General features: G+C 38.3%; 1 protein-coding gene across 2 annotated transcripts in view; it reads left to right on the top strand.

The window, feature by feature from the left end:
* The window catches only part of zc3h7a (zinc finger CCCH-type containing 7A), a 99,772-nt gene that overhangs the window by 48,135 nt on the left and 38,788 nt on the right, over positions 1-12,849 (top strand). For both annotated transcript variants that reach the window (XM_070901061.1, XM_070901062.1), the window contains exons 3-10: positions 1,696-1,735; positions 3,826-4,020; positions 4,407-4,565; positions 5,451-5,531; positions 5,638-5,697; positions 7,800-7,839; positions 8,161-8,447; positions 11,125-11,356. In XM_070901061.1, the coding sequence (XP_070757162.1) occupies positions 1,696-1,735; positions 3,826-4,020; positions 4,407-4,565; positions 5,451-5,531; positions 5,638-5,697; positions 7,800-7,839; positions 8,161-8,447; positions 11,125-11,356 (1,094 nt within the window). The remainder of the gene's footprint in view (positions 1-1,695; positions 1,736-3,825; positions 4,021-4,406; positions 4,566-5,450; positions 5,532-5,637; positions 5,698-7,799; positions 7,840-8,160; positions 8,448-11,124; positions 11,357-12,849) is intronic.

Below are 12,849 nucleotides of genomic sequence, written 5' to 3'. Positions count from 1 at the left end.
CCACCCAGTCCTGACCGACATATTTGAGGGCAAGCGCAAGTCACAAAACAAGTACCATGACCGAAATTCAAGGGGGAGATGTATAGAAATAAATGATCCTGTATTTGTCCTCAATCACGCCATGGGGCCCAAATGGCTTGAGGGTACTGTAATTAGCAAAGAGGGGAATAGGATCATCGAGGTAAAACTCAACAATGGCTGGATATTCCGTAAGCATCTGGACCAAGTTTTAAAAAAAAAGGTTCAGCATGGACACGGAGGAACCTGAAGAAGACCATGAGATTGAGCTCTCACTACCGCCAACGAACGTGCAACAAGAGCAATCGGAAAAATGCACAGTCCCTGAGGTCAGGCCGGAATCACCACAGGTGACGGACACTCACATCAGCGTCCAACAACCATAGCCCCAACTGCGGCGCTCCACGAGGGAGCGTAGACCACCTGAAAGACTGAACCTATGATCTCAGTAAGACTTTGTGGCGGGGGGGGGGGGAAGGTGAGGTCATGTTTATAACTACAATGTAACACCACTGTATTACTGTATACACTCAACTTAGATGCACACCTTGACCACAGCGGGTGAACTTGTGGGAGACAGTCCTTACCTGATCACACAGGTATATAAAGGGAGGTCCCACGCAGGGTCATCACTTCTGGAATCCTGTAATAAAGAGTTAAGGTCACAGAGTGGCCTTGTCCCTGGAATGTGCCTTGTGTGGTTTCATGCTGTAGAGTAAGGACTTTACAAAATCCTGTCTCTAATTGGCTGAAAATTAATTCCAAAGGCTGTTTTGGAATACAACACACAGTTTTGATATGGCCGCCTCATTTGGCAGCTAGATTAAAGTTCTGTTGGTTTTCTTGGGCAGACATCAAAATACTTAATGAGAAGTTGTTCTTGGTTTGCTGTGCTTGGGCTACGTTACTACAATGGCCCAAGTGTCAACTATTTATTTTTTATGCATTATCAATTAATGTGATTGCTGTAGGCTTGATACTGTACTACAGTTGTTTCCAGCCTGTCAAAGCTCAAGAGGTAGGAAAAGTTTTCCTACCAAAGAGTCCCAGTTTTAAATGTAGTACATAATAGCACACCTGGCAGTATTATTCTTGTATCTAGCACAAATATAACATGCAAGAAATATTGAAACCAAGCAGACAATGTCTTTTGACAGGCTTTGTTTCCAGTTTTTTTCTTGGAATCTCTTATTCCCTCTGTTTCCCAATTTCCCCTCTCTATTTTCTTTTCTCTCTTTTCTATTGCATCCTATCTTTCATTTGTTTTTGTATCCATCCTTCCTGCCTTTTGTCTCGCCTAGTTACTAGTGGTAAATCTATTGCAGATAACACCATTTTTTTTCCATTATAGAAGCTAACACTGCAGCACACTTGTGCTTTAGGCAGTGGTAGTGCTACTGCTTGGTTGCTCCACTGTGCCCTGTTTAAAAACAAAGCCACGCATTCAGTGTAAAACTGATTGATACTGTGATTAATGCAAAATATAATTTAGCTGGGTCAGGATGAAAGAAAGACTACTTGTTTGATTTATAGTAAATCTGCATCTCTCATTATAGGTTTTAAGGTACTGGTAGGTGCAAAAAGCTGCTTCTGTAGTTTAATCCTGATGGGAGAAAAGGGGCCAGAAAGATTTGGATGAGTCTAATATAAAAAATACTGTTCTCTTTTTTTTTACAGGTCTACATTGCCCTATCCTGGTACAGAGAGAGAGTATGAGGTAAAATAAATGTCTTTTAAGTGTTTCAGTGTAAACCAATTGAGCTAATATTTTTTAGCACTAAATATTTGGAGGGTGGCCGCAATAAGAAACTTCCTACAAGTTGATCAGAATTTAAACTTATGTAATTAAGAAAAGTGTAGTCGTGTTCCTAAGACTGGAGATATGTCGAAATGTTCACGTGATTCAGGAAAAGATTCACTTATTCTTGCAGCTGGCTATATTGGATTACTTGAGTGCAGTTCATAGAGGAAAATTGGATGGAAAAGAATGTACGGCATAAGTGAACTTGCCTGATGATCTGTACATCCATTTAAATGGATGGAAAAGTGGACAAGGTTCCTTGCAGGTGTGCAACCCTCGCTGCTTGATTTTCAATCCAGTATGCCCAGGAATAAGGAAATCTGCCTCTCCTCCCCCTTGATCTCATTGTTCAGTTCCTTCTAATTTCTGTGATTCTACAGGAGATTAGGATTGAACTATGTCACTCCTGAAGAAACACCAGCACATAGCCAAATGGCCAGATTCTGTGCTCATTCTGTGAATCATTCAATGATTCAAATCTTTATAGAATGGATCATATTGCAAAAATTAGAAGGAATGCAATATGGAACCAGTCCACTGCAGTAGGTGTAGTATTTTCATTGATGTACTGGCATATATTTTCCAATAAAACGCTTGGTCTAAACATTTGCGAAAATGGCAAATTAAGCTTCTATACCAGAGAGTTAAAGAAGAATAATAAAAAAGGGTATTAATGGAGAAAAACTTCAATTATTATTTCGGATTAGCGCTTTATCATACCAAGAGACATTTGGGATATTTTCAAATCCTAGTTGGCGAACAACATAGGAATAGTAAGTTTACTAATTATGTAATTCCTGGAGTATATAGAGCATAACAGCTCACTCTTAAGATTTAGCTCTCTTGGGATTAATACATTATAATAAGCAAGATGAAGGGGGGAAGGAAAAAAGCTTTGTACAGATGATTATGATTTATAATAGAAGTAAAATAGTCTCTGGAATGGGACATGAACCCACAACCTTCTGACTTGGAGGCAAGAGTGCTACCAGTAAACCAAGGCTGGCACTTAAGCATCATTCCCAGAGTGGCCTGGCAGGGCAAGAAGTACTACTTGAAGATCCATGCTAGTAAAAACTTATATATTCTTTCATTTAAAAAAAAAAGTAATGGCCCTGAAATTCCGAGGAAGGCTTCCCACGGGCAAATCCTGAAAAAATAGAAATAAACTGCACAGTTATCTGGAGCTGCTGCGCACCTCCGATTCACAGGCTTCCTCTCTCAATGACGCGCAGCGCGTGCACGTCAGGATGTCCGCAGGAGTCACGTGTGCCTGGACACCCAATCACAGGGAAGTATTTTCTCATTCATAGTAATAGGAGATTCGTAAGTTACGAATTTAGTAATACGAGCTATTACTATGAATGAGAAAAACCCCAAAACGCACAAACACTTTACAAAACATTTAAAAAAAAATCTCACACAATAAACTAATAGAAACTAAAAATGTTACACGTTTTTTAAATAAAAATTTTTTTTTTCCTGATTTTTAAAAACGTTAGGGTTTAAAATAAAATTATCTGAGTGGGCAGGGTTTTAACATAAATGTGATTTTTAAATTTTTTTTATTTTAATCATGATTTTTCTATGTTTTTAAACTCTTACGTCTGTAAAAGTAGGCTATATGCCTGCTTTTTCAAGCGCAAGATTTTAAAGGACATTTGCAGGGCAAGATATTCGTAAATATCGGAAATTTTACCCTGCGAGCATCCTTGCTCCCAAGATATGGAGGATCTGTCAAGCCAGAAACTTGACAGATCGGAAATGCCGGTTTTCAGCGCATGCGCATTGCACGCTGAAAGCCAGCTTTTTCCGATGCCTTCCCGGGTCCGTAGAAACTTCGTATGGGCCCGGGACATCGGAATTTCAGGGCCAATATAATTTTCTCCTCTTAAAAAGGGTGAAGCACTTGGAACAAAAGTGCTCCCCTTAGACTTTCTTTCCCTTTTAAGAAATCATACAAGTTTCTTGTTGCATTTATATATATAAATTGTTTTAATTTATAGGTGTTTCTTCAAGACCTTGTGAGAAATTTGTACGATGAGGGAAATGATAAGTTCAGAGAATGCAATTGGGCCGATGCTTTGATTCAATATACTGAGGCCTTAAATGTGGCTGATTATGCATCTGAAGAAATCAGTATTGTAAATGGAGTAATAGAGAAGCTTTATGCAAATCGTGCAGCCTGCTACTTGAAAATGGTAAGATTTTAAAAATTGCAACATAAATCGAATGCTTGCTGAGAAATTTGCTTTCTAATTGTTTCATATGAAGTGTAATGGCAAGAATTCAGACTTTTCATCCCCCTTTATGACATTGGCAATCTGTCATATAATTTTGATTCAAAAATATCTGTCTTTAAAGATGGATATCTTTTCTTGTGTATACATTGTTTGACAACTGGTATCACAACTGATGCTAGTCCTATTCTTGCCTATTGTCCATGCATGCACACTTCTAGCACATATCACAATGTTTTTTGTCCCCACTTTATTTCCCCCATAAAGTTCTTGAATGATAAAGCTAATTGCAACAGTCCTCCTCTTATATAATGTTTCTATTCTGTGCTGCTCTCTTGTTATTTCAGCGTCTCTATAACCAGGTATTAGATGATTGTGACAAAGCTTTGCAGTTGAATCATCATAACTACAGAGCACTCTATCGAAAAGGAAAATCACTGAAAGAATTAGGAAGGCATAAAGAAGCCTATGATGTTGTTGCAAAGTGTTCACTAGCTGTGCCACAAGTAAGAGAAATGGCAGTTACATCTCTTCTATATACCTTGTCTAATAACCATTTTTCGGAAAAGTTTGTATTTTCAACATGCGAATACTGTGGCAATGATTACTTTTATGAAATTTATTTTTGTATACAATTTTACATTGAGCAATTCCTGTATTCAAGGGCCTGCAGCTAGTAATCCTTGTAAAGGAAATTGGTAACTAATAATTTGAGTTTTATCAGAAAAACTCCAGTGCCATACTGAGGGACTGCTGCACTGTCTTAGGTGCTATCTTTCGGATGATTCGTTAAAATCGAGGACTGGTCTGCTCTCTCTCAGGTGGACATAAAAGGTCCCATGGCACTATTTCGAAGAAGAGCAAGGGAGTTATCCCCGGTGTCCTGGCCAATATTTATCCCTCAATCAAGATCACAAAAACAGATTAGCTGGTCATTATTACATTGCTGTTTGTGGGAGCTTGCTGAGCATAATTTGGCTGCAGCGACTACACTTCAAAATTACTTTATTGGCTGTAAAGCACTGGTGGTCGTGAAAGGCGCAATAAATGCAAGTCTTTCTTCAGGTGTTCAACTTATCACCTCCATCTGCAGGTGGTAATGAGAAAGTTTTCTTCTCTTTGAATCCAAGCAGTGTTTTGTTCCTTTTTCCCCCAAACTGCAAAATACTAGAAACGCTAGTGGGCCAAACAGTAACCAAAACCATTTTTTATTCTTAATAGTGAATTTCATCAGTATTAGCTGATTGAAGGTCATGACCTGCAGTCTTTCCCTTCAAAAGGCAACTGTCTAATCTTTGTTGCCTAGTACAATACTAGTAGACATCTGTTAATTATACAGCAGAATAGTTGTTTTTAAAGGCAAATCTAAAAATGTTAAAATTGTATTTCAGGATAATGATGTAATAAAATTAACCCAGGAGCTGGCTCATAAGTTAGGATTAAAAATTCGGAAAGCTTATGTTAGAGCTCAGGTGAGTACATTCTACACTGTGAGCTAATATTTTTCTCGAATCAAATTTTAATTCGAAACCTTTATACTCTTATATTGTTAATTGAATGTTTGTCATTCTCTTGCAGCCTCCCTTGAATCCAGTAGTTGCTGTCAGCTCTGTTACTTCTGCTGAATCTTCTAATCAAGTAAGGACATTCTTATTGGCATGTTTAGAAATTATCCTTTGTATTGTTCATATGCATGAGGCATTTTATCAAGTTTTGGCTGTTGTTGCTTCATTAGAATTTAAAATTGACATATGCTAGTGATTTTTTGATATTACAGGGAATTCAAAAAAGCCATGCGGGAGTGCTGTTCACTTTATTTATAACACCAAGAAAATATTTTTGTTTTAGTAGGCAGTAAAAGACTATTCCTTCATAAATAGCAGGCAAATAAAACTTTTTTGTGGTAATTTGAAAGAAAATTTCAGACAATTTAGAAGCGTTAGCTTCTTATTGTGACAATTGGTAATGAATGTAAACACAAATTGCAGAGCTTCTCATCTAAATCCTATAGGTCTACCACTCTTAATCAGGACATTTTTATTGTTATAAATTTCTCTATATTTGTGTATTAAAATTTTTGTGCATTTAAATTCATGCTGCTTCCTCAAAGCATCAGTAATATTAATTTTAAGAACATAAATAGGAGCAGGAGTAGGCCATTCGGCCCTTTGAGCCTGTTTCGCTATTCAATAAGATCATGGCTGTTCTTCTACCTCAACTCCACCTTCCCACACTGTCCCCATATTCTTTGGTTCCCTTAGTATCCAAAAATGCTCATGACCTCAGGGTTACCAAAAATGTTTTTGTTTTTCCTGATTTTTTTTTTTAAGCATTTCATAGCAGCTTGCTTATAATGTCTGAAGCAAAACTTATTGAAAATTGTGTTTTCCCTGGGTTTTGCACTAGAGATGAGAAAAGAATCACAAAATAATGAATTTAATGACTGGACGTTCACAAAATAGTAGGATGCAGGTTCTTGTCCAGAATCCTCCCACCCCCCCCAGGGTTTCTGATTTTCTTTGTGCTATTGTAATCAGATGAAAACTAACACCAGGTCCTAAGATCTGGTATAGAGCAACATTGGTAAATGCCCAACACCAGATTGCCTCCCTACCCTGCTGGTCAGGGAGAATGGCGAGATAATAAAACTGAAAAATGAAATCTATGAAAATAAAGTAGATTTATCAATTGGTATGCTTGTTTAAACAATTAATTGAGGAGTCTGAGAAAATTAATTGAAGTGCTCAATTTTTGTGCAGTCTTAATGGATTTGGAAGCATTGCTCCTTTTAAAAAGATTGTATGGTCTTTCATTGAATGGAGGAGGCGAATTTGAAGACTTGATGTTAATTACACTGCTCTGTTACACCTCCTACCAGCTGACTCTGAGGTGCCATAGACCGATTGAGTAGGTTGAGTCTATACTCATTGGAGTTCAGAAGAATGAGAGGTGATCTTATCAAAACATATAAGATTCTGAGGGGGCTGGACAAGGTGGATGCAGGGAAGATATTACCACTCATAGGGGAAACTAAAACTAGAGGGCATACTCTCAGAATAAGGGGCCGCCCATTTAAAACTGAGATGAGGAGGAAGTTTTCTGAGGTTTGCAAATCTGTGGAATTCTCTGCCCCAAAGAGCTGTGGAGGCTGGGTCATTGAATATATTTAAGGTGGAAATGGACAGATTTTTAAGCGATAAGGGAATAAAAGGTTATGGGGAATGGGCAGGAAAGGGGAGCGGGCAAGGAAGTGGAGCTGAGTTCATGATCAGATCAGCCATGATATTAAATGGTGGAGCAAGCTCAAGAGCCAAATGGCCTACTCCTGCTATTTCTTATGATCTGTAACCTGTCCCTGCTCTTGCCTCTTGTTCAGAGGATAGTTTATGACACAGCAAGATCCAAGAAAGGAAGAAATAATAGAAATTAGAACAAGATAGTCCATGCAAAAATTATTGTTTTTGACCATCATTTGGTCTGTTAAGATGTTGGTTATCTCTGTAAAAAGCTACAGAACTCGTGGCTTCCTACTTACAACCATCAGAAAACAGGCTTTTGTCCTGATAACTGTTGACAATACAATTTTGAAATAATAAAGAACCAATGCTAAGGACTGGGTAATTAAGGAGTTATTTGAAATATATATGTTGTCGGAGCCCCTAGGGTACCTTTTAATATGTGAGTAAGTTTAGTAATCATTATTATTAAAAAATATTTTATCTAATTTTGTTTCTCCATAGCCCACCAATGGTTTGGATTCTGTTGAAGATATTGAAATAGGTAAAGTGAACTTAATTTTATCTTCATGTTTTTCATTCTTGCAGCTAATCTTCAGAAGTCTGGGAACTGTTATTTGACTGCTTTCCCAGCGACTAGAGGTGCATGTCCTAAGGAGATCAGATAAAACTGTCCTCTGAAATTGAATAACGTGCATAAGTTGGCAAAGAATGATGACTAAAATTTAGTGATATGCTTTTTGAAATGTTTTCCCGTTGATACAACAAAAACTTGGAGATCTTTCATGAGATTAAATCTTGGTTAATAACAGCTTTTTCTCAGAGGTAAGAATTGTCAGTTTGACATTACCGTCCTTTTTTGTAGATTTCCCAGGATTAAGTCTTGAACCTTCTGCTTCTGCATCCGTCTCTTCGGATGAAATCCCTCAAGCAGCATGTGAATCAACCCCAATTCCAGTTGTTTCTAATTCTACATCGCCCACTGTACAACTGTCAGAGAAAACCAGCCTTTCCACTGCTGCACTAGTGAATGGAGGAGGGGTACCTTATTCAGTGCCTGAGTCACGTTTAGACTTTACTGATGGAGATGAAATAGGAGAAGATCTGGATGAATTGCTAGATTCTATGTCTACAGTGGAAGACATTCCAATGGTAAAACAGAACTCTGAGCTCCTCATAACATATTGTGTCTCATTAAAGAATTTACAGCACTTGAGAACACTCAATGTTTGGCGAACTGTAAATGCCTGTCAGTCATAATTTCTAACTACTGCAGGTATCCAGAACTGTGCAAGTATAATATGATTGGTCCAATGAACAAGTAAACGGTTTTCTGATGCCTCCAATTTCTGTTTAGTCCTGTGAAGCTTTTTAGAACCTGAAAATATGTGGAAACCACCAAGCAGCATTTTGGTTAGACGAGCATATTACTACAGGAAAGCTCCCAGGTTTTAATTTGCTGTATGCACGGGATGCTACAATTGGCCTCCGCACCCCTGGACTGGGGAGAGCTAATTTGGCTAGGGTTCTTGCTTCTGGTTACTATCCAGTGACTGGAAATGTGCATGTGTGATTATTATTTAAGGTCTGGTTTGGACTTGACATGATGTGCCCATGGTCAAAAAATTCTGCTAACAAACATCCACACGTGCAGAATGGCTGTTTGGCTAGAGATTCCGGAAGGCTGCCAGTTCCCATGCAAGCATACCACAGCACAGTTCATCATCATCTAGAGAGGAGGGGGAAGAAGAACGTTTCCACAGATTTCCAGGATCTATAGTTGGTTCAGCTGCCAGTTTCTGGTTTTAATTTTTTTGACGTGTCTTTCCTGTTGGTCTAAACACTCCAGGCTTGGAGTTTCCCCTGTGGGTGCAATCCAGAAGTTAGGCCCAAAAATGCACCCAATATCACACTCATTTTGTCGATGTCAAGTTATGCCCAAGAAGCCTCCAAATCTCATTAAAATAGGCCTAAACTTAAAATGGGCATAAATCATCAGGGCCCAAGGAAAGTGCCGAACCCACACCATATATTTCTTACTAATGTATTAAAATGTAAGTTTCAACTCATTTAACCATCCATGCACATCAGACACAGCATGTTTAGGAACCTGCAATCAGGGAATCTTTTCAATTTTTAATATGACATTAAAAATGCATTTAAAGAAACATAAAATACAGGTTCATGTCTCAAGTGAGGATAATTTTTTTTTGAACGCTCAAAACATAGCAATAAAATACCAGAATAATTATTTCTTGCTGCGCATGGAAATGTGGTCGCAATGAAAGAGGCACTCCGAATGAGCGCAATTGGGGGATATTCAAAACTGAGAGTTGGGGGCGGGCTATTTTTACGGGCGGAGATCTTGATGGACAGCTGTAAAAGATCAAAGACTCTTGGGCATACATGGATAACACACTTGTGCCCAAAATTCTGAAATCTTTTAAACCACGTAATTGGTTTGTACCCAAATTACGCAGGTCTCTGGGAACAAATGCAGATCAAACTCCAGGCATCAATGTCCAAAACCAGATTAATGTGTAGCCATTACTATATTGAACTCTCATGAAGAGTAATTATACTCTTGGTAAAAGATTAATTAACATTTTTGCAATTGAAGAGGCGATTTTACAGATGTCCTAATGGAGCCACTGTAATTGTTCTAGTGCTACGGACCTGATGAGAGATTTGAATATCCGTGTAATCAAATTATGTTACAGTGCACTGGTACTCTGAATTGGAAAATTTTCATCTCGTCAGTTACATTTTCCAATCTCATTTTCACACATTTTAGTTTATCGATCTTTCAACAAAAAAAATCATAGCCAAGATGATGAAAAATGATATTATTGGCTGTCTTGATACATGATCTTTCCTACCCCGCTCTTGCAATGGTTGTGTTAATTGATGGTGGTTGAGAAGACTGGTTATTTTGAAGATTCTTCACAGTTCTTTGTAGCCATGTCTCTAAAGACAAGCTTACTAAAATGCTCTTTTGCAGTATACCACTAAATACAGATGGCATTATTAAGAGAAAAACACATCAGATACCATGATTTTGCATACAGTGATTTTCAAACTTCACTAACGTGGGTAAACCAAGAGCAAGAGTGGGTAAAATAATTGATTATTTTTAAAGTTATGTTGGTAAAATGAAGATTGAAAGCCATATGAAATTGTAGAGGATTCTATTAAAATTTGTGAAATTAGTAACATTTGTTATTTGGAATTTCCATTAACTTAAAATGGTTAAAATTTATTGTGTAGTCAAATACATTTAGTTGTCAGAAGCCAATGAAATTATAATGCATAGTGTTAATTTGGCTCAGTTGTTGGTACATTTACCTCCTGAGACAACAAATTGTGGGTTCAAGTCTGGCAACCGACTTGAATATACAAGTGTAATCAAGGTTGACACTTCAGTGCAGTACTGATGGAGTGCTGCATTATTTGAGGCATAGTCTTTTGGAACTCCGGCCTAGTCTGCTTGCTCAAGTGGATATAAAAGATCCCATGGCATTATTTGAAGATGATCAGGAATTTCTCCTGGTATTCTGGCCAACATTCATCCCACAATCAGTACCACCCCCACAAATTTTCGGGTCATTTATTTGCTGTATATGGCACTTGCAGCACATAAATTGGCTGGGACATTTGCATAAATAACTATTGTGACTACAAATCAATTGGTTGTGAAGTGCTTTGGGATGCCCTAAGGACATACACAAAGCACTATGTAAATGCAAGTTCTTTCTATAACTACTTTTTGAGTTTTGTGAATTGTTTGTGCCACGACTAAACTGATTTTCTTTTACTCCTTTTATTGCAGAATTCCATAAATCTTAAAGGAAGCATTTCTTCTAGCTTGCCAGCCAATATGCCTTCCAGTATTGCTTGTCCTAGTTCTGTCTTAGTGCCACCACTCCAAGTTACAAGTAATAGTGTTCCTTCGGTGACTCTACCATCAGTGTATTCATTAGCTATGAATATGCTGCCTTATGACACTTTTGGGTCCAGAATGGATTCTTTAGATTCTCTACCAATTATGGAATCTCAGAGAGGTAAGAATTCTTCATCAAGTACATAAGCCAAATTTGTCAAATCTTAGGCTATTTGGTTTCATGCTCTTTATTCAATATGTATTAAAATTGTTGTCCCCATTCATTGGAAAGAAATGTCTGCCCTGTTGGGTTTCCTATAGACTTCAGATAGGTGACCTGCTGCTCATACTTTTCTGCTACTGCTGTTTTGCATCAGGAGGATTAAATGTATTCCTTGCTCCCTCACCATCGAGACCATTCTCTTCAGACCATCCCATCAAGATCAGGAACTTACCAAGTGGTGACATTTTTACATAGTCTATTTTTGTCACAGGACTCTAGTTTGTTATGACAGTAATAGAACTGGGGGGGGGGGGGGGGGGGGGCAGATGTGTGGCAAAACAAGTCAGCCCTCATATGATTAGATAATATCAAATCTGACACACAATTGCAAGACCTCTCCCCTCCATACATATACAAAGCAAGCCCCATGCTTGCTTTTGAAGGCCCCATGCACACAGAGCAAAGCCCCCACCCCAAACATACACAAAAAGATAACACCCCTCCCTCATCCTTTTTGCTCATTATTCTCCCCTCCGCTGTAGCCTAAACTACTTCAGCTGTTAAGTTTCTGAGCCTGGATTTCAGTGAAAGGTTGCTTAGTGATTGGAGGATTTTACCTAGTTGGGGAGTTACCTTTTCTAGTGCTCCAACTCTGGGAACTTTCAAAAGCTGAAGTCCAGAGCTGTTGAAGTAGGGTTTGCACACAAGCTCAAAAAAGACCTGAGCCAGCAGGAGTTTTGCAGGCCGTATTTGGCCCCAGCCCAGCTCTTGGATGCCCCTGTCATAGAGGATATCTGGATTGCAGCTTAACTATACGTGTACCTAAAACATTTATTATATGTGTAAATGAATGTCATTTTAAACAAAAAGAATTTGTTAGGATCTACTAAGTGTCTAACTTGTTGAAAGAGGGAACTCTTGAGGACCACTTTTTGTTTGAAGTAATTGCCTTTTATAGAAGAAAGCGACAGTCTTGGCAAGAATATCCTTGATATCATTTTCCCCATTATAAAGAGCAGAAGGAGTGACTACTGACTGAGCTAAGGGCTCTTCTGGAATGAGACAACCTTTTAAAATTTACATTTCCAGCCTGAAGTCGTTTCCTGAGTTTGGTCGGCTTCAGAGCAACCTTTCAGCTGGCTTGAAGTCACACTGCTTGCTATTTACAGTGGAGCCGCTTGGGGATGTTCCTTGTAATTGGCATCACTGGAGCAGCTTGGCAGAGAAGGATGCCCTGCTTTAAGGTCTCCATGTCTTTAAGAAAAACGAATTTACCAAAAAAGAATCAAGGAAATTCTTGGTAAGATTGAATTCTTTTTCTCCATAAAAAGAGGGAATATTTGGAACAAAAAGTAGCCTCATATGCTATTCTTCACCCCACCCCACAAGCTTATTCTACATTGTTTGTGTTGAGATTAAGTGTAAATACTCTTTAAACAGGGGGTTGAAGA

The sequence above is a fragment of the Pristiophorus japonicus genome, chromosome 15 (genome assembly GCF_044704955.1).
Source record: "Pristiophorus japonicus isolate sPriJap1 chromosome 15, sPriJap1.hap1, whole genome shotgun sequence".
Lineage (NCBI taxonomy): Eukaryota > Metazoa > Chordata > Chondrichthyes > Pristiophoridae > Pristiophorus > Pristiophorus japonicus.
The sequence above is the reverse complement of the archived record's forward strand: the minus strand, read 5'-3'. Positions and strand labels throughout refer to the sequence as shown.